This window comes from Zalophus californianus, chromosome 6 (genome assembly GCF_009762305.2).
Source record: "Zalophus californianus isolate mZalCal1 chromosome 6, mZalCal1.pri.v2, whole genome shotgun sequence".
Lineage (NCBI taxonomy): Eukaryota > Metazoa > Chordata > Mammalia > Carnivora > Otariidae > Zalophus > Zalophus californianus.
In genome coordinates this window covers 110,463,708-110,485,379 of record NC_045600.1, presented here as the reverse complement: position 1 = coordinate 110,485,379, position 21,672 = coordinate 110,463,708, and the positions used below count along the sequence as shown (strand labels likewise).

General features: G+C 37.7%; 1 protein-coding gene across 4 annotated transcripts in view; it reads right to left on the bottom strand.

The window, feature by feature from the left end:
* Positions 1-21,672, bottom strand: part of LRRC49 (leucine rich repeat containing 49) — a 172,250-nt gene that overhangs the window by 25,267 nt on the left and 125,311 nt on the right. For all 4 annotated transcript variants that reach the window (XM_027571538.1, XM_027571539.1, XM_027571540.1 and 1 more), the window contains one exon: positions 13,456-13,693. In XM_027571538.1, coding sequence (XP_027427339.1) covers positions 13,456-13,693 — 238 coding nt within the window. The remainder of the gene's footprint in view (positions 1-13,455; positions 13,694-21,672) is intronic.

The window sequence follows — 21,672 nt, the reverse complement described above, 5'->3', positions numbered from 1 at the left end:
CCTTCATTGTTCCCCTCTTGCTACTTTCTTTTTTTTTCTTAACATATATTGCATTATTTGTTTCAGAAGTACAGATCTGTGATTCATCAGTCTTGTACAATTCACAGTGCTCACCAAGGCACATACCCTCCCCAATTTCTATCACCCAGCCACCCCATCCCTCCCACCCACCACCACTCCAGCAACCCTCAGTTTGTTTCCTGATATTAGGAATTCCTCATATCAGTGAGGTCATATGATACATGTCTTTCTCTGATTGACTTATTTCACTCAGCATAACACACTCCAGTTCTATCCACGTCGTTGCAAATGGCAAGATCTCATTCCTTTTGATGGCTGCATAATATTCCGTTGTGTATATAGACCACATCTTCTTTATCCATTCATCTGTCGATGGACATCTTGGCTCTTTCCACAGTTTGGCTATTGTGGACATTGCTGCTATAAACATTGGGGTGCACGTACCCCTTCGGATCCCTACATTTGTATCTTTGGGGTAAATACCCAGTAGTGCAATTGCTGGACCGTATGGTAGCTCTATTTTCAACTGTTTGAGGAACCTCCATACTGTTTTCCAGAGGGGTTGCACCCGCTTGCATTCCCACCAGAAGTGTAGGAGGGTTCCCCTTTCTCCACATCCCGGCCAACATCTGTCGTTTCCTGACTTGTTCATTTTAGCCATTCTGACGGGTGTGAGGTGGTATCTCATTGAGGTTTTGATTTGGATTTCCCTGATACCGAGCGATGGGGAGCACTTTTTCATGTGTCTGTTGGCCATTTGGATGTCTTCTTTGGAAAACTGTCTGTTCATGTCTTCTGCCCATTTCTTGATTGGATTATTTGTTCTTTGGGTGTGGAGTTTGATAAGTTCTTTATAGATTTTGGATACTAGCCCTTTAGCTGATACGTCATTTGCAAATATTTTCTCCCATTCTGTCGGTTGTCTTTTGGTTTTGTGGACTGTTTCTATTGCTGTGCAAAAGCTTTTTATCTTGATGAAATTCCAATAGTTCATTTTTGCCCTTGCTTCCCTTGCCTTGGGCGATGTTTCTAGGAAGAAGTTGCTGTGACTGAGGTCAAAGAGGTTGCTGCCTGTCTTCTCCTTTAGGATTGTGATGGACTCCTGTCTCACGTTTAGGTCTTTCAACCATTTGGAGTCTATATTTGTGTGTGGTGTAAGGAAATGGTCCAATTTCATTCTTCTGCATGTGGCTGTCCAATTTTCCCAACACCATTTGTTGAAGAGACTGTCTTTTTTCCATTGGTCATTCTTTCCTGCTTTGTCAAATATTAGTTGACCATAGAGTGGAGGGTCCATTTCTGGGCTCTCGATTCTGTTCCATTGATCTATGTGTCTGTTTTTGTGCCAGTACCATACTGTCTTGATGATGACAGCTTTGTACTAGAGCTGGAAGTCCGGAATTGTGATGCCGCCAGCTTTGCTGTTCTTTTTCAATATTCCTCTGGCTATTCGGGGTCTCTTCTGGTACCATACAAATTTTAGGATGATTTGTTCCATTTCTTTGAAAAAGGTGGATGGTATTTTGATGGGGATTGCATTGAATGTGTAGATTGCTCTAGGTAGCACTGACATCTTCACAATGTTTGTTCTTCCAATCCATGAGCATGGGACGTTTTTCCATTTCTTTGTGTCTTCTTCAATTTCTTTCATGAGTATTTTATCGTTTTCTGAGTACAGATCCTTTGCCTCTTTGGTTACATTTCTTCCTAGGTATCTTATGGTTTTGGGTGCAATTGTAAATGGGATCGACTCCTTGATTTGTCTCTCTTCTGTCTTGTTGTTGGTGTATAGGAATGCCACTGATTTCTGTGCATTGATTTTATAGCCTGCTACTTGACTGAATTCCTGTATGAGTTCTAGCAGTTTTGGGGTGGAGTCTTTTGGGTTTTCCACATACAGTATCATATCATCTGCAAAGAGTGAGAGTTTGACTTCCTCTTTGCCGATTTGGATGCCTTTGATTTCTTTTTGGTGTCTGATTGCTGTGGCTAGGACTTCTAATACAAAGTTGAATAGCAGTGGTGAGAGTGGACATCCCTGCCGCATTCCTGACCTTAGGGGAAAAGCTCTCAGCTTTTCCCCATTGAGAATGATGTTCGCTGTAGGTTTTTCATAGATGGCTTTTATGATATTGAGGTATGTACCCTCTATCCCTATACTCTGAAGAGTTTTGATCAAGAAAGGATGCTGTACTTTGTCAAATGCTTTTTCTGCATCTATTGAGAGGATCATATGATCCTTGTTCTTTCTTTTGTTAATATATTGTATCACATTGATTGATTTGCGGATGTTGAATCAACCTTGCAGCCCAGGGATAAATCCCACTTGGTCATGGTGAATAATCCTTTTAATGTACTGTTGGATCCTATTGGCTAGTATTTTGGTGAGAATTTTGGCATCCATGTTCATCGATGGATATTAGTCTGTAATTCTCCTTTTGGATGGGATCTTTGTCTGGTTTTGGGATCAAGGTAATGCTGGCCTCATAAAATGAGTTTGGAAGTTTTCCTTCCATTTCTATTTTTTGGAACAGTTTCAGGAGAATAGGTATTAATTCTTCTTGAAATGTCTGAAAGAATTCCCCTGGGAAGCCATCTGGCCCTGGGCTTTTGTTTGTTAGATTTTTGATGACTGCTTCATTTTCCTTAGTGCTTATAGGTCTGTTCAGGTTTTCTATATCTTCCTGGTTCAATTTTGGTAGTTGATACATCTCTAGAAATGCACCCATTTCTTCCAGGTTATCTAATTTGCTGGCATAGAGTTGCTCATAAAATATTCTTATAATTGTTTGTATGTCTTTGGTGTTGGTTGTGATCTCTCCTCTTTCATTCATGATTTTGTTGATTTGGGTCCTTTCTCTTTTCTTTTTGATAAGTCTGGCCAGGGGTTTATCACTCTTGTTAATTCTTTCAAAGAACCAGCTCCTAGTTTCGTGGATCTGTTCTACTGTTCTTTTGGTTGCTATTTCATTGATTTCTGCTCTGATCTTTATGATTTCTCTTCTCCTGCTGGGTTTAGGCTTTATTTGCTCTTCTTTCTCCAGCTCCTTTAGGTGTAGGGTTCGGTTGTGTATTTGAGACCTTTCTTGTTTCTTCAGAAAGGCTTGTATTGCTATATACTTTCCTCTCAGGACTGCCTTTGCTGTATCCCAAAGATTTTGAACAGTTGTGTTTTCATTTTCATTGGTTTCCATGAATTTTTTTACTTCTTCTTTAATTTCCTGGTTGACCCATTCATTCTTTAGTAGGATGCTCTTTAGCCTCCATGTACTTGAGTTCTTTCCGACTTTCCTCTTGTGATTGAGTTCCAGTTTCAAAGCATTGTGGTCTGAAAATATGCAGGGAATAATCCCGATCTTTTGGTACCGGTTGAGACCTGATTTGTGACCTAGGATGTGATCAATTCTGGAGAATGTTCCATGGGCACTAGAGAAGAATGTGTGTTCCGTTGCTTTGGGATGGAATGTTCTGAATATGTCTGTAAAGTCCATTTGGTCCAGTGTTTCATTTAAAGTCTTTATTTCCTTGTTGATCTTTTGCTTAGATGATCTGTCCATTTCAGTCAGCGGGGTGTTAAAGTCCCCCACTATTATTGTATTGTTGTCAGTTTGTTTCTTTGCTTTGTTATTAATTGCCTTACATAATTGGCTGCTCCCATGTTAGGGGCATAGATATTTACAATTGTTAGATCTTCTTGTTGGATAGACCCTTTAAGTAGGATATAGTGTCCTTCTTCATCTCTTATTACAGTCCTTGGATTAAAATCTAATTTGTCTGATATAAGGATTGCCACCCCAGCTTTCTTTTGGTGTCCATTAGCATGGTACATGGTTTTCCACCCCCTCACTTTCAATGTGGGGGTGTCTTTGGGTCTAAAATGAGTCTCTTGCAGACAGCATATCAATGGGTCTTGTTTTTAAATCCAATCTGATAGCCTGTGTCTTTTGATTGGGGCATTTAGCCCATTTACATTCAGGGTAACTATTGAAAGATATGAATTTAGTGCCATTGTATTGCCTGTAAGGTGACTGTGACTGTATATTGTCTGTGTTTCTTTCTGATCTATGCTGCTTTTAAGCTCTCTCTTTGCTTAGAGGACCCCTTTCAATATTTCATGTAGGGCTGCTTTTGTGTTTGCAAATTCCTTTAGTTTTTGTTTGTCTTGGAAGCTTTTTATCTCTCCTTCTATTTTCAATGACAGCCTAGCTGGATATAGTATTCTTGGCTGCATATTTTTCTCGTTTAGTGCTCTGAAGATATCATGCCAGTCCTTTCTGGTCTTCCAGGTCTCTGTGGATAGGTCTGTTGCCAATCTAATATTTCTACCATTGTAGGTTACGTATCTCTTCTCCCGAGCTGCTTTCAGGATTTTCTCTCTGTCTCTGAGACTCGTAAGTTTTACTATTACATGTCGGGGTGTTGAACTATTTTTATTGATTTTGAGAGGGGTTCTCTGTGCCTCCTGGATTTTGATGCCTGTTTCCTTCCCCACATTAGGGAAGTTCTCTGCTATAATTTGCTCCAATATACCTTCTTCCCCTCTCTCTCTTTCTTCTTCTTCTGGGATCCCAATTATTCTAATGTTGTTTTGTCTTATCGTATCGCTTATCTCTCGAATTCTGCCCTCGTGATCCTGTAGTTGTTTATCTCTCTTTTTCTCAGCCTCTTTATTTTCTATCATTTGGTCTTCTATATCACTGATTCTCTTCTGCCTCATTTATCCTAGCAGTTAGTGCCCCCAGTTTTGATTGCACCCATCAATAGCCTTTTTGATTTGGACTTGGTTAGATTTTAGTTTTTATTTCTCCAGAAAGGGTTTCTCTAATAACTTCCACGCTTTTTTCAAGCCCAGCTAGTATCTTTAAAGTCATGATTCTGAACTCTAGGTCCGACATCGTACTAATGTCCGTATTGAGTAGGTCCCTGGCAGACGGTACTACCTCTTGTTCTTTTTGCTGAGGTGATTTTTTTCGTCTTGTCATTTTGTCCAGAGGAGAACAGATGAATGAGAGAACAGAATGCTAACAGGTTAACAACGTCCCCAGCAAGTATACTCTATACAAATCAGAAAAGACCTGAAACCAGGGGACAAGAAAGGGAAAGAAAGAAGAGAAAAAAAAAAAAAAAGGAAAAAGAAAAAGAAAAAGATAAAAACAAACAAAAACAGAACAAAACTAAAAAAAAACGGATCAAATATGATCAAGCTAGTGCATAGATCAGTGCCACACACTAGCTTTTGGGCATATTTTGGTCTGTTAGAAGAAAGTGCCTGCTAAAATTTTAAAGGAAGAAAGACTTATATATGTACAAAATAAGGGTTGATACAATGAAGGGATGGAAGATGACTGTAAAGACGAAAATTATAAAAGATTTTATAAAAGGAATTGATAAGATAAGAAGTTGTTTTTAAAAAGAAAGAAGATTTAAAAAGAAAAAGAAAAAAGAAAAAAAGAAAAAAAAAGGGAGAGAATGTGATCAGGCAGGAGAATAGAACAAAGCCCTACACTAGTGATTTAGGGTGTATTTTGATCTGTTATAAGAAATTGTATCTCAAAATTTTAAAGAGAGAACAACTTATTTATAAATGCCAAAAATAAGGGTAACTACTATGAAGGGATAAAATTATGACTCTAAAAATGAAAAATAAAAAATGTTTTTTTAAAAAAGAGATTGATAAGATGTTGTTTGAAAAAGAAAAATTAAAAAAAAAACAGTTAAAAAATTAACTTTGAAAAAGAAATGAATTATGGTAAAAAAGCCATGAATTCTATGTGCAGTATTCCCCTAGCGCCGGAGTTCTCCCGTTCTCCTTGATGGGTAAACTTGGTCTTGGCTTGCTGGCTGTTCGTGCTGATCTTCTGGGGGAGGGGCCTGTTGCCGTGGTTCCCAAATGTCTTTGCCGGAGATGGAATTGCCCTGCCCTTGTGAGTCAGGGCTAAGCAAGCTGCTCCTGTTTGCTCTCAGGAGCTTTTGTTCCCTGCAAGCTCTCGGTACAGCTTTGGAGGACCAGGGTGAAAATGGTGGCCTCCCAATCTCCGCCCGGAGCAGCTGAGAACTCGGGGCCCTGCTCCTCAGTGCGCCCCCAGAGAAAAGCAGTCAGTCCCGTCTCCCTGGTCTCCGGCTGCACTCCGTGCTCACCCGGCCTGTGACTGAGCGTTTCTATGTCTGGCACCCGACCCCGCGTGGAGTCTCCAAACCCAGCAGATCCCTGCGGTGCGGTTCCGTGCCACTCCTCCCGGGGCAGGAAGGGGAGTCTCCCTGGCTCTGCCGCTTGTTGGGTCCCTGCTGGAGGAGCAGTGGCCCGACTGGGCCGCGGATCACAGTTTATGGCCATCCCGAGCTGAGAGCCCGCGCCTCAGCTCCGTCTCTGCACCCGGCTTCCCCGCTCTGATACCTGGGAGCTCTGCTGCACTCAGGCACCCCCGGTCTTTCTGTGACCCCGAGGGTCCTGAGACCACACTGTCCCGCGAGGGTTCCACCTCCCGCTTAGCCACTGGAGCGACGTCCCTCAGCGGAGCCGACTTCTAAAAGGTCCGATTTTGTGCTCCGCGGCTCTAGCACTTGCCAGAAGCGGCCGACGGAGGCCCCCTCCCCGCCGTCTATCCTCCCGAATATCGCCTCAGATTCACTTCTCCCAACGTCCTACCTTCCAGTAAGTGGTCGCTTCTCTGTTCAGAGTGTTGTTACTCTTCTTATCTTCGATCTCCTGTTGAGTTCGTAGGTGTTCAGAATGGTTTGATCCCTATTCAGCTGAATTCCTGAGACCAGACGAAATCCAGGTCTCCTACTCCTCCACCATCTTGCTCCGCCCCCGTTTCTTGTCTTTTTGATTTTAGCCATTCTGCTGATGTGAGCTGACATTTCATTGTGTTTTTTACTGCATTTCCCTGCTGATGAGTGATGTTGAGCATCTTTTCATGTGTCTGTTGGCCATCTGTTTGTCTTTGGAGAAATGTCTGTTCATGTCTTCTGCCCATTTTTAAATTAGATTATTTGTGTATCTGGTGTTGAGTTGTATAAATTCCTTATACATTTTGGATACTGACCATTTACTGGATGTCATTTGCAAATATCTTCTCCCATTCAGTAGGTTGACTTTTAGTTTCATTGATTGTTTCCTTTTTTGTGCAGAAGCTTTTCATTTTTATATATTCCCAATAGTTTATTTTTACTTTTGTTTGTTACTTTTGCCTCAGGAGACCTATCTAGAAAGAAGTTGCTTCAGCCAATGTGAATTTAGTTACTGCCTTTGTTCCCTTCTAGGATTTTTATGATTTCAGGTCTCACACTTAAGTCCTTAATCATTATGAGTTTATTTTTGTTTATGGTGTAAGAAACTGTTCCACTTTTGGGGCACCCGGGTGGCTCAGTTGGTTAAACGGCTGCCTTCAGCACAGGTCATGATCTCAGGGTCCTGGGATTGAGCCCCTTATCAGACTCCCCTCCCTACTTGGTGGGGAGTCTGCTTCTCCCTCTCCCTCTGCTGCTCTCTCACTCATGGCCCTCTCTCTCTCAAATAAATGAATAAAATCTTAAGAAAAAAAAAGTGGTCCAGTTTCATTCTTTTGCATGTAGCTGTCTAGTTTTCCCAACACTTGTTGAAAAGACTGTCTTTTCTTCATTGCATATACTTGCTTCCTTTGTCGAAGACTGGTTAACTATATAATCATGGGTTTATTTCTATGCTCTCTATTCTGTTCCACTGATTTATGTGTGTATTTTTGTGCCAATACCATATTGTTTTGATTACTACAACTTTGGGATTGTGATACCTCCAGTTTTGTTTTTCAAGATTGCTTTAGTTATTTAGGTTTCTTTATGGTTTGTTCTAGCTCTGTGAAAAATGTTGGTGGTATTTTGATAGGGATTGCATTAAATCTGTAGATTGCTTTGGGTACTATGGACATTTTAACAATATTTTTTCTTCCAATCCATGAACGCGGAATACCTTTCCATTTCTTTGTGTCATCTTCAATTTCTTTCATGAATGTTTTATAGTTTTCAGAGTACAGGTCTTTCACCTCCTTGGTTAAATTTATTCCTAGATAGTTTCTTCTTTTTGATGCCATTGTAAATAGGATTGTTTTCTTAATTTCTCTGCTACTTCATTATTGGTGTATAGAAATGAAAGGGATTTCTGTATATTGATTTTGTATCTTGCAACCTTACTGAATTCATTTTCAGTTCTAGTAGTTTTTGGTGGAGTCTGTTAGGTTTTCTATGTGTAGTATCATGGCATCTGCAATCAGTTAAAGTTTTACTTCTTCCTTACCAATTTGGTTGTCTTTTATTTATTTTCTTATCAAATTGCGGTGGCTAGGACTTCCAGTACTCTTGAATAAAAGTGGTGAGAGTGGACATCCTGGTCTTGTTTATGATCTTAGGGGAAAAGCTCTCAGTTTTTCACCATTGAGTATGATGTTAGCTATGGGTTTTCATATATGGCCTTTATCATGTTGAGGTATAACAACTACTTTGTTGAGGGTTTTTATCATGAATGAATGCTGTACTTTGTCAAATGCTTTATCTGGATCTACTGAAATGATCATGATTTTTTAAAAAAGATTTTATTTATTTAATTAATTAATTTAATTGACAGAGAGAGAGAGACAGCGAGACAGGGAACACAAGCAGGGGGAGTGGGGGAAGGAGAAACAGGCTTCCTGCTGAGCAGGGAGCCCAATGCAGGGCTCGATCCCAGGATCCTGGAATCATGACCTGAGCCGACGGCAGTCGCTTAACCAACTGAGCCACCCAGGCACCCTGATCGTGTGATTTTTATCCTCTCTCTTGTTGAGGTAATGTATCACGTTGATTGATCTGTGATTCAGTAGAATCACCCTTGCAATCCTGGGATTAAATCCCACCTGATTGTGGTGAATAATTTTTTTAATGTATTGTTGGATTTGGTTTGCTAGTATTTTGTTGATGACTTTTGCATCTATGTTCATCAAAAATATTTGTCTGTAGCTCTCTTTTTTTGTATGTCTTTTTCTGGTTTTGGTATCAGGAAATGCTAGCCTCATAGAATGAATTTGGAAGCCTTCCTTACTCTTCTATTTTTTTGAATAGTTTGAGAAGAATAGGTATTAACTTGTCTTTAAATGTTTGGTAGGGGGCGCCTGGGTGGCTCAGTCGGTTAAGCATCTGCCTTCAGCTCAGGTCATGATCCCAGGGTCCTGGGATCGAGTCCCACAACGGGCTCCTTGCTCAGCAAGGAGCCTGCTTCTCCCTCTGCCTGCCTCTGTCTCTCTCTCTCTGATAAATAAATACAATCTTAAAAAAAAATAAAAAATAAAAATAAATGTTTGGTAGAATTCACCTGTGAAACTCTCTGATCCTGGACTTTGGTTTGTTGGAAGGTTTTGATTACTGATTCAATTTCATTGCTGGTAATCGGTCTGTTCAAATTTCCTATTTCTTCCTGATTCAGTTTTGGGAGTTTATATGTTTCTAGAATTTATAAATTACTCCTAGGTTATCCAGTTTGTTGGCATATAATTTTTTATAATATTCTCTTATAATCTTTTGTTCTTTCTTTGGTTTCAGTTGTTATTTCTCTTCTTTCATTTCTGATTTTATTTGAGTTCTCTCTCTCTCTCTCTCTCATCAATCTGGCTAAACGTTTTTTAATTTTGTTGATCTCTTCAAAGAACCAGCTCCTGGTTTCATTCATTTGTTCTATTGTTTTTTTTTTTAATTTCTATTTCACTTATTTCTGCTCTAATCTTTATTATTTCCTTCCTTCTATTCATTTTGGGTTTTGTTTGTTCTTCTTTTTCCAGCTCCTTTTCCATCAACAAGATTAGGTTGTTTGAGATTTTTCTCACTTCCTGGGGTAGACCTGTACTGCTCTAAACTTCCCTCTTAGAACAGCTTTTACTACTGCATCCTAAAGATTTTGGACCACTGTGTTTTCATTTTCATTTGTCTCCATGTATTTTTTGATTTCCTCTTTGATTTCTTGGTTGACCCATTCACTGTTTAGTAGAATGTTATTTAACCTCCATGTATTTGTGTTCTTTCCTGATTTTTTCTTACGGTTGATTTCTAGTTTCGTAGTGTTGTGATCAGAAGAGATGCATGGCATGACTTCAGTCTTTTTGAATTTGTTGAGACTTGTTTTGTGGCCTAACACATGATCTATTCCAGAGAAAGTTCCACGTGCACTTGAAAAGAACGTGTGTTCTGCTGTTTAGAATGAAATGTCCTGAATATATCTGTTAGATCCATCTGGTCCAATGTGTCCTTCAAAGCCTCTTTTTCCTTGATGATTTTCCATTTGGATGATCTATCCATTGATGTAAATGGGGTGTTAAAGTCCCCTACTATTATTGTACTACTATTGATTACTTCTTTTATGTTTGTTTTTAGCTGCTTTATATATTTGGGTGCTCCCATGTTGGGTGCATAAATATTTACAACTGTTACATCTTCTTGTCGGATTGTTCCCTTTGTTATTGTATAGTGTCTCTGTCTTTTGTTACAGTCTTTGTTTTAATGTCTATTTTGTCTGATATAAGTATTGCTACCCCAGCTTTCTTTTCACTTTCATTCGAATGATAAATGCTTTTCCATCCCTTCACTTTCAATCAGCAGGTGTCCTTAGATCTGAAAAGAGTCTCTTGTAGGCAGCATATAGATGGGTCTTGCTTTTTTATCCATTCCATCACCCTATGTCTTTTGACTGGAGCACAGTATATTTCCCTTTGAAGTAATTATTGATGGGTAGTACTTATTGCCATTTTGTTGCATGTTTTATATTTGTTTTAATAGTTCCGCCTGTTCCTTTCTTCTCTTGCTCTCTTCTCTCATGGTTTGCTGACTTTCTTTAGTGATATACTTGGATTTCTTTCTATTTTGCATATCTATTACTGGTTTTTGATTTGTGATTACCATTAGATTTATATATAACATCTTACACATATAGCAGTCTCTATTAAGTTGATGGTTCCTTAAGTTTGAACCCATTATAAAAGCACTAAAATTTTACTCCTCTCCCCACCACATTTTAGGTATTTCGTGTCATACTTTACATCCTTCTTTGGAGTCTTTGACTGACTTTTATGGATATACTTAATTTTACTGCTTTTGTGCTTCCTACTTTTCTTATTCCTGCTTATAGTCTTTCCTCTCCACTCAGAGTCCCCTTTAACATTTGTTGTAGGGCTGGTTTAGTGGTGATGAATTCTTTTAATTTTTGTTTGTCTGGGAATTTCTTTATCTCTCCTTCTATTCTGAATGATAGCCTTGCTGAATAGGTCATTCTTCATTGCAGGTTTTTTTCTTTCAGTATTTTGAAGATATCATGCCACTCCTTTCTGCCCTGCAAAACTTCTGCTGAAAAAATCAGCTGGTATCCCTTGTACGTAACTGTTTTCTCTTCTCTTGCTGCTTTCAAAATTCTCTCTTTAACACTACTTTTTGCCATTTTAATTACTATGTGTCTTGGGGTGGACCTCCTTGGGTGCTTTTGCTGTGGGCTCTCTATGCCTCCTGAACCTGGATTTCTGTTTCTTTCCCCAGATTTGGGAAGTTTTCAGCTATTATTTCTTCAAATAAATTTTCTGCTCCCTTTTCTCTGTCTTCCTCTTCTGGGGTCCCTACTGTGTGAATGTTATTAATGCTTGAGGGTGTTGCTGAGTTCCCTTAGTTTATTTTCATTTTTCATTATTCTTTTTCTCTCCCCTGTTCAGCTGATTGTTTTCCCTTACTCTGTCCTCCAGATTGCTGATCTGTTCTTCTGCTTCTTCTAGTCTACTATTTATTCCATTTAGTGTATTTTTAATTTTAATTACTGAGTTCTTCATCTCTGATTGGTTCTTATGTTTTTTATCTCTTTGTTGAGGGTCTCACTGAGGTCCTCCACTCTTTTCTCAAGTCCAATGAGTATCTTTATGACCATTACTTTAAATTCTCTATCAGATACATTACTTATCTCCATTTCAAAAATTTAGCTCTCTTGTGATTTTGTCTTGTTCTTTCATTCGGGAAGTATTTTTCTGTCTCCTGTTCCAACTCTCTGCATCTGTTTCTGTGTGTTGAAAAAGTCAGCTCATCTCCTGCTCTTGAAAGTAGCAGCCTTAGGAAGAGGGCCTGTAGTGCCCTTGCAGAGCAATGTCCCCTGTTCCACAGAACCCAGTGTTTCAGTGGTGTCTCTTATGTGTGTTGCATACGTGCCCTACTATTGTGGCTAAGCTGTGTTTGCCTTCAGTCCAGCCATCTGCAATGGCTCTCTTTGCCTGTCTGGGGCCACCACGGGCTTGAGTTGAGTCAGACCAGGTGTCTGCCAGAGATGCAGTAGCACTGAACTGCAGGGTACTTTCCCTGTGGTGTCCTCTGAGAAGCTTTCATTGGTGGGCAAGGCCTGCAGTCAGACCCGATATCTGCCCCCAGTCCATTGCTGGTGCCACAGTCAGACTGGTGTGTATGGTTATCTTCCCCTCTGCCCAGGGCAGTAGTCATTTTAGAGTGGTGTTGTCCCATTTTGGGGCTGCTTGCACAGTGCCAGGGTTGTGGCACCACTTTGGATGGGCTCTGGTCAAGGGTGTATTAGAAGGGGCAGGTCCCATAGGAGAGTGCAGGTGTAGGGCTCATGGTGCCAGCAAAGTCTGCATCCATCCACTGCAGGAGGGGACCTGCAGCCACTCAGGAAACCTCCTGCCCAGGCGAGGATGGAGGGGGCATGTTCACAGAAGTCTGCAGGGATGGGGCATGCCGTTCACAAGCTAGGTGGAGAGTGCTGGTATTGTGCTAGTTCCTGCAGGTGTCTGTGTATCTAGGCTGTGGAGTGGGAGAGGAAAATGGCACCTGCCATTATCTTCCTACCTGTCTCTGCCCTCCCTACCCTCTTCAGTGTGTCCTCTTTTTTACATTTAGTCGTGGAGAGTCTGTTCTGCCAGTCTTCAGGTCATTTTCTGGGTTATTATACTGATGTGGGTGTTATCTAGCTGTATCCACAGGATGAGGTGAACTTAGGATCTTCCTATTCCACCATTTCCCCTTCTCAAACTAATTTTAAATGAGCTATTAAAATTATTTTAAATGTTGTTAAGGGACTACTGTAAGAATTATATATAAATATACATGTCCCATTAATAACAGATAGAATAAACGAATACATAATATAGGGATTAGGTGAGGTCCTGATGAATGATTTATAAAGTAGAAATACATAATTTGAATAAAATTATATTGGTCCTTTATACTCCATAAAGAATCATTTTATAGAGAGATAATTTCTAATATTAACAGAAAACTGCAAGGCCATTTATGACTACTAATTTAAATCCCAGATCCAGAAAATCAACACAAAAGCTTAGTCTCCCTGCCAGATAGAAACTGCATAAATAAAAGTTAAAACAGGTCTTTGGCCTGAACACACAAGTCATGACTGCGAGTAATTCAAATATACTACTAAAAGGAAATGTTTACCAGAGAATTAGGAAATTTAATCTTCAATTTGGGAAGCACTTGGACGATTTCATCAAATTCTATGAAAGTGAAGGACACTGTTGTCACCATTCCTGCTGTTTGAACACTCCAATTCCGATCTAGAGATTCCAGTGCTCCTGAGCCATACAGGGAAAGTGTGTCCCCATCCACTTCAACAAGGTGTGTATCTGTGACAGATAAACCCTGTAAAGCATTGGTGAGTCCTGAGTCCAGAGACCTGGAAAATGCAACATACAATTTTAAATGAAAGTCTTATTATGAAAAGTAAATAAGAGACAATAAAAACCTGTTGGCAAAGGTATTTGAAATTTTATATTCATTTTTTTTTTGTTTCAATAATTAAACCCAGAGCACCAAAGATTAAATTTCAATAGAATATTGGGACGTTTTGTATTCTTCTAGCTACACATTTTAATTCAAAAAGGGCACATGTGAACAAAAAGATACCACTTTAAGCCCAAATTATTTATATCAATTGAAGGTAATTGATATCCTATTTAGTTTTAAAACAATCGATTTAGTATATCATGGATATCTTTTCATGTTAGTACAAATATGTTTTCCTAATCTAAAAAGTATTCCACTGTCTAGCAAAAAAAAAAACCCTCCATTTTTCAGAATACTATTTCTATATTAAGAACCACATAATATAAAGTATATTTATAAAACACTTGGGAAGACACATAATTACTGTTAACAATAGTTTACCTCCCAGAAGCTAGATTAAGGGGTAACTCTGATTTTCTATTTTTGAATGCCTCATTGTTGTTTGACATTTTGCAATTGTATACTACAGTTACAAGCAGTAAAATTAATATTTATTCCCCATTTTTAAATAAAAAATGAAAAATAATTCACTATTTAATATCTCTCTCTACATATGTATACATACACAGACACACATATATAATATACACAAAATCACTTCACATACTCTACTGAAAATGATAATAGTTACTATTTCCAAAGTAGGGGCCACATTTTCTGCAAAAGGTACCCAAATAATAGCCACAGAAAAAAAGAAATAGCTCAATCCAATTCATATTTTCTGATTTGTGAATAGAGACATAACTATTTATTTTACCCAATCTCAAAATTCAAACAATGCTTGGCTTTTGTTTGTTTTCATTCTGCTATTTTTGCTTTCTAGCAGTATTTATTTGCCCTTACTAATATTAGTACTTTACCTTCCCTTGTGCTCCTATGAACTTTTATATACTCCTCCAATATATCACTTCTCTTACTATATCATAATTATATGTTTACAATTTGCCTTCTCTATCAGTGAATTCCTTGAGGCTAAAGACTATATTTTCTCATCTTTGGGGCTCTGGGGCCTGGTAATGGGCTTTTCACAATGTATGCTGAATAAATGAATTATTAAAGATCTAAAATTTTTTATAATGCTGGTATTGGAGGAGAAGACTGATAAACCATTACCTTGTTGGTTTATTATGTTTCACTGGACTTATATGCACTTCTTACAGAGGCACCAGTTAACCTGTAACACATCTGTGTATACAATAACAAGCTGGGTAGTAACAGTCAATTTGAAGTGAATATGCAACCAAGAAAATACAAAGAGTCTTTATTTCTGCCAGACTAGTGCTGAAGACAATGATTATTATATGACAGCAGTTAGACATTCAACGAGCAGTAGTATTTGAATAACCTATAATCCTAGAAAGGTAAAAGCTGATAACAGAACAAAAATAAGATGGAATTAAGAGTTCCTTATACTGCACTTTGTGTGATAGCTTTGTGTTGAGCTATGTAAAGCATACAATAATTTCTGGAATAAGATAAAGAATAGGCGTTCTATTTCACTGCCACCAAAATATAGAAGGCTTGCTGAAGAGAGTGCACACCCCTGTTACAGCACTTAGCACACTGCATGGCAATTACCTGCTTGTCTGTCTCTCTTACCAAACACTGTGATCCTTGAGTGCTCCAACTTTGCCACATTAGTAGATCCAGCATCTAGCACAGCTCCTAGCACATGTTGTGTTCAGTAAATATTTCTTGAATGAATTAATGAAGTGAGACAATTACGAAGTTTTTAATGACTGTCTCTTGAATCTTAAGAAGGATGTTCTGACTATAAGCTGTGGTTTCAGCAAAGGGGCAGAATCAGTGATACAGATACAGATTATAAGGGTTAGCAAGGTTTTCTCAGGTGAGGCAAAGGCAAATAATGAAGAAATAAGTTCAAGGCAAGAAAAAAAAAAACCCTAGCTAGTTGATATAGTGATGCCTAATGGCCATGATACCCAGCAAACCAAGTTCATTTTAATGTAAAAATGATGGGGAATCACAGCTATGAATAGTCTTTTGGAAGTGTATTGCCTTTCTTTTTCTTTTCCATAGGATTAAAAGTTAAAGAATATAAACTCCAACATAAAAGTCTTTCATCAGAAAGGGATTATTTATTTTGTGTAAAGGTTTGTCAAGCAAACTATCGGGAAAACAAGTGAAATAATAAATAAGCAAAAACAGTAATATGGTTACAAAAGAAAGCAGAAGTAATCTCTAACTTACATAGATTTCACATGGGCATTCTGTAAAAAACAAATGGTGAGTTTTCTGGGCTATAGAAAGGTTCATCCTTCTCAACAGGATATGTAGCACCTGTTAAACAGGTCACACAATAGCTCACCCATTTCAGTTATTTTCTGAATGAGGCATGAGTTTCACCTCAAACTCTGGCCAACATAGAGTAGAGGAACCTGTTCTTCGGGGAAGGTGTGCTCTGATTTGCAGAAAAAATTACTTGGAAAGTTTGCTAAAAATTTGTTTATATGTTGAGGATTGTCCCTTCAGTTTTCCTTGTATGCTTGGTTGGTGTGTCCACATTTTTGCAGTTATACATACACACATATTATTTCATTAGTTCATTTATTTAGCAAACATTTGCTGAAACCCCATTATATACAGGGCACGGCTAAGGATTCTGGCATAGGCAACTACCTCATCTGTATTGATAAGGACAGTCAGTATAGAGATCATGTACAACTGTTGAGTATATCAAAACTTTTCCTCACTTTTATAGGGCTATAGTCCCAGAAATATAACTGCTCTAATCATACTCTGCAATTAATTTAATAAACACATGAAATAAAATTAAACTGAAATGACCTCAACCTCTCTCAAACAAATTGGTTTATCTGTAGAGCTTACTATGTCTCTGGTATTATGACAGGCACTGGGGATATAAAGATAAATTAAGACTTACTTGCCCTTAAAGAGCTCCCAATATGGATGGGGGGTAGAGAACAAGACAAATATATATATTCATCATAATACAATATGCTCATTTTCATATACTGAGTATTTAAATGATATGCTATGAGAATATAGAGGAAGGAATTCTTCTAGTGGGGAGAAGTCAGTTTTCAAAAGGAGGTAGCATTTGAACTCGTCCTTGAAAGATGAATAGTAGAATTTCACCAGAATTAGAAGGAAGAAGCACTCTTCAGGCAAGAAAAACTAAATGAAGAAAGGCATAGAAGCCTAATTACATATACCATATTCAGGTAAGAACAATTTCAATATGGCTAAAACACTGAAACATATGGAAGAGTTGCAGCTGAAGATGAAGCTGAAGAGTCAGATTTTATCCTATGAGGTTGAAGAGCAGAAAAAGTAATAGAAGAGCAAAATAAAAAGGTAACAGGACCATATTTGATTCACATTTTTAAGCATCTCCAATGTGTCTCCATGGAGCTAGGTGCTGGTGCTGGTTACAAAGATGAACAAGACATTTCTTGATCCTCAAGGCTCTACCTCAGAGAGAGAAGTTGGCCAACTTTGTGGAAGATGTAGCAAGGAGAGGCTGGATGGAGAGATTAGATTAGTAGGAAAAGCAGTGCTATGGTGTTGACTAGATCATATAAGGGCATAACAGAAAGGAGGTCATGGTAGTGGAAATGGGATTGGCAAGAACACCAGACAGACCTTAGTTCAAATCCCAGATCTGCCACTGATAAACAGAGGACTTAGGGAGCAAGTTAGTTTCTTTGTAGTTTCAGTTCCTTGTACGTAAATGGTGAATATAATACATATCTTTTCAAATTTGTTATAAACTAGGAAGTATTTCAAAACCATATCTCATGCTCTCAGCTCAATACAATTTAGTGATTATTATTAATAAAAGAAGAGAACATAGGTATAACATGTTTAAGAAAAAATAAAAGCAGAACTTAGTGACTGACATTGGGGAATAAAGGAGAGGAAAGCACCAAATATTGCTCAAATTTTTAGAGTAGGTGACTGGATCAAGTGGTCTAGTTTTCAACCCCTGTCTAGTCTAAGTTAACACTCTGAGAAATGTGGCATTCTTCTATCGAGGATCCATGTTTTAAAAAAATTTGTTTTCCCATAAAGCCCAATACATTTCCACGTATACTTCCCACCTCAAATATTTACTGAACAGTAGGCAATCTGCCATCAAAGAGGAATTCTCTTCAAGATCTTCACAATCAAGTTGTTAATTATAAGTACAAGTGTTCATTTAATCACTTGATCTTTATACAGAATGAGTCAGAAAAATATTCTATGCCTTCTTGATTAGTATAGTACTCTAAGAAAAGAGGGGTAATTAATTTAATGCAATAAAGTAATGAGTCCCTGAAAGCCAGGCTAAAAAATGAATATACTCTTAAATGCCTAAATGGAAAAAAAAAGACAGTATTTCAGAGGATTATGGGGTTTTCTGGTGTGTTTTTAAAAATCTTTAGGCTTTCTATAACAAGCTAGAACAGAAAGACTTAAGATATTTCGGAAGATTCTTTTCCCAATGAATAAGTGGTGCTGATTCCTATAATAACGTATTTTATGAATTTCTATTACAACATTCGTATGTGTGGAAATTCATTTTATGCATTATATTTTATTATGGTAGTGTTGGCTAAAGTACCACAGTCTTCATAGACAGGAAATGACCAAAAAAAACCAGCTTCACTGCATGCATCCAATGTAAGCAAAGAAAACATTACACCAAGTACTTTCCCTTTTCTGGCAGAGGAAAGAAACCTGCAATATGTCATTTTACTGTAGAGCTGTCCCAAGTACAGTGAACAGTGAAATCATTAATGGGATATACCAAAGTTTTACAGAATTTCTTCTCTTTATGTGCCTATAATTTTTTCATGGATACTTGTTTCTAGGCATGTGTTACACACCCATAGGTCAAAGGTCACAGATACTCTGAATTAGCCACTTTTTTGGCATTATGAAAAACTAAAGACTATAAATGGGACTGTTAAAAATGGAAAAACTTATGTAGTATTAAAAAACAAATTGGAACCCTAAGGAAGGGACTTTGTGACCCTCTAGCTTTCTACCTTCAGAAAGAGTAAGGCTTTAATCATTTTAGAAAGATGAAATTTAATTACATTTTTAAAGATAGAGAATATAGTAACACAACTTCTAAAATTTAAAACATTTCACTGTATACTTTCAGATAAACTAGCACAAAGATTGAACACATGTGTTTGAAATCTCCCTCTAAAACCCCATTAAAGTAATTGAACTGATGCAAACCCATAACAACAAGTACAACAGTTGGGGGTGGGGGAGGGACAATCTGCTGTAAGAAGTTTCAGAAAATTTCTGGAAGCTGGAAAGTAAAGAATGTTGAATGATGAAGAAAAACAAAGGAAGTTATTGTTTGGAATATGCACTGGGGACAAGAACAAAGATGATAGCCAAACTGCCCAGTAGGACTTTTGGAAAGGAGAGAACAGTAGATATGATAGAAGATGGGAGTAGAAGTAAGACTGAATACGGGGGCTTTAATTGAAGATCTGTTAAAGGACCCTACCACCAACTTCTCCCACTGTCAATAAAACAGGCTGAGTGGCACTGCAGATCAGTGGGAGAAGGAAAGAACACTCAGTATGTAGCAGTAGGGCAATTGGTTACTCCTAATGAGAAAAACAAACAAATCAGACCTCAATTTCACTTAAAAATCAATTCCAAGTGTAATAAAAACTAAAATATGAAAAGCGAAATTTTAAACCTATTTAGGAAGACAAAATTGGAGGTTATTTTTATAATCTCAATGTAGTAAAGGATTGTTTTTTTCTTAAATACAACCCAAATGGGTAAACCATAAAAGAGAAGATATATATATTGGGTATCTTCAAGACACAAATGTTATTTAAAGGCAAAGACGTTATGAGAATGCTTGGGGGAAAGCAGAGAGTGAAAAGAAGGCCCAGGACTAAAATCTGAGTAACTCTACCATCTGGAGAAGGACTTGAGGATATTAGAAAGATACATAAGGCAAGAAAAAGCTACTAGTAATATGATGTAAAATAATAAACTGTAAACAATGGTCCAAAAGGAAATCATAAGACTAAATTAGGTCAGGGAGATAGCAGGCTTCAAGAAGAGTAAATTCCTTTCAATAGATAAACAAGAAGTTCAAAGAAACTGGAATGTAGTAAAGGCAGCATAAATTTTTTTGTTTATTTTTTTAAGATTTTATTTATTTATTTTGACAGAGAGAGACACAGCGAGAGAGGGAACACAAGCAGGGGGAGTGGGAGAGGGAGAAGCAGGCTCCCCGCCGAGCAGGGAGCCCAGTGCGGGGCTCAATCCCAGGACCCTGGGATCATGACCTGAGCCGAAGGCAGACGCTTAACAACTGAGCCACCCAGGCGCCCCCAAGTTCCTTTGTTTAATTAATAATAATTAATTAATCCTCCGCAGAAGGCAGAGGATGCCATATTTATGGTGCTGAAAGAAAAAACTTTCAACCAAGAATTCTATATCCAGCAAAGCTGCACTATGAAATGGAGAAATTAAGACATTTCCAGATAAACAAAAGCTGTGAGAGTTCATTGCTAGTACATGTGCCCTACAAGAAATGCTAAAGTAGTTGCTTAGATTGAAATAAAAGGACACTAGACAGTAACTCAAAGCCATATGAAGAAATAAAGAATATCAGAAAAGGTAATTACACAGGTAAATATAAAAGCCAATATAACTGTATTTTTGACTGGTAAATTTTCTTTTTCTCTATATGATTTAATAGACAAATGCATAAAATAATAATTATAAATCTATGTCAATGTGCACATAATGTATAAAAATGAAATTTGTGACAATAATATAAACAAAGTGAAACTATATAGGAGCAAAGTTTTTATATATTATTGCAACTAAGTTGGTATTAATGCAAACTAAACTGTTATTAATTAAGATGTTAACTGTAATCCCCAGGGTAACACCTGAGACAACTGCTAAGAAATACATACAGTAAAAGGAATGAGAAGAGCATCACAACGGCACACTAAAAAGTCCATGAACACAAAAAAATAGTGGAGGAATTGAGGAACAAAAAATATATATGACAGAAATCAAAGAGCAAAATGACAGAATTAAGTGCTTTCTTATCAGGATTTGATAGATTAAATTCTCCAACTAAAAGGTGGTTATTAGCAGAATGGATTAAAAAAACAAGACTCAACTATATGCTATCTACAAGATTAAAAGACACAACAGACTGAAATTGGAAGGATGGAAAATGGTATTCCATGCAAATGATAACCAAAAGAGCTAGAGTGGCTGCTAATATCAGACAAAAGAGACATCGTGTCAAAAAGTGTTACAAGAGACATAGAAGGACATTTTATATCAATAAAAGGGTCAATCCATCAGGAAGGCGTGATAATTATAAACATATTGCACTTAATGTCCAAAATATCTAAAGCAAGAACTGACAGAATTGAAGGGAGCAATAGTTCCGCAATCACAGTTGGAGATTTCAATACCCTACTTGCAATAATGGATAGAATAACTAGGTAGAAAAATCAATAAGGAAATAGAGGACTTCAAGAGCACTATACATCAACTAGATCTAACATACATAGAAGACTCTACCCAATGACATTAGAATGCACATTCTTCTCAAGTGTGCATGATACATTCTTCAGAATAGACTATATGTTAAGCCACAAAACAAGTCTCACATAAAACATCTCTAAAAACAATGGAATAAAACTAGAGTAGAGATCAATAACAGAGAGAAATCTGGAAAATTCACAAGTGTATGGAAATTAACAAACTCTTAAACAATGGGTCAATGAAGAAATCACAAGGGAAACTAGAAAAATATAGCTCATAGAAAGCTGCAATGCAAAAAAGTGGGAGAAGTAAAGGGTAGACACATCTTGCATAATGCAAATTTGA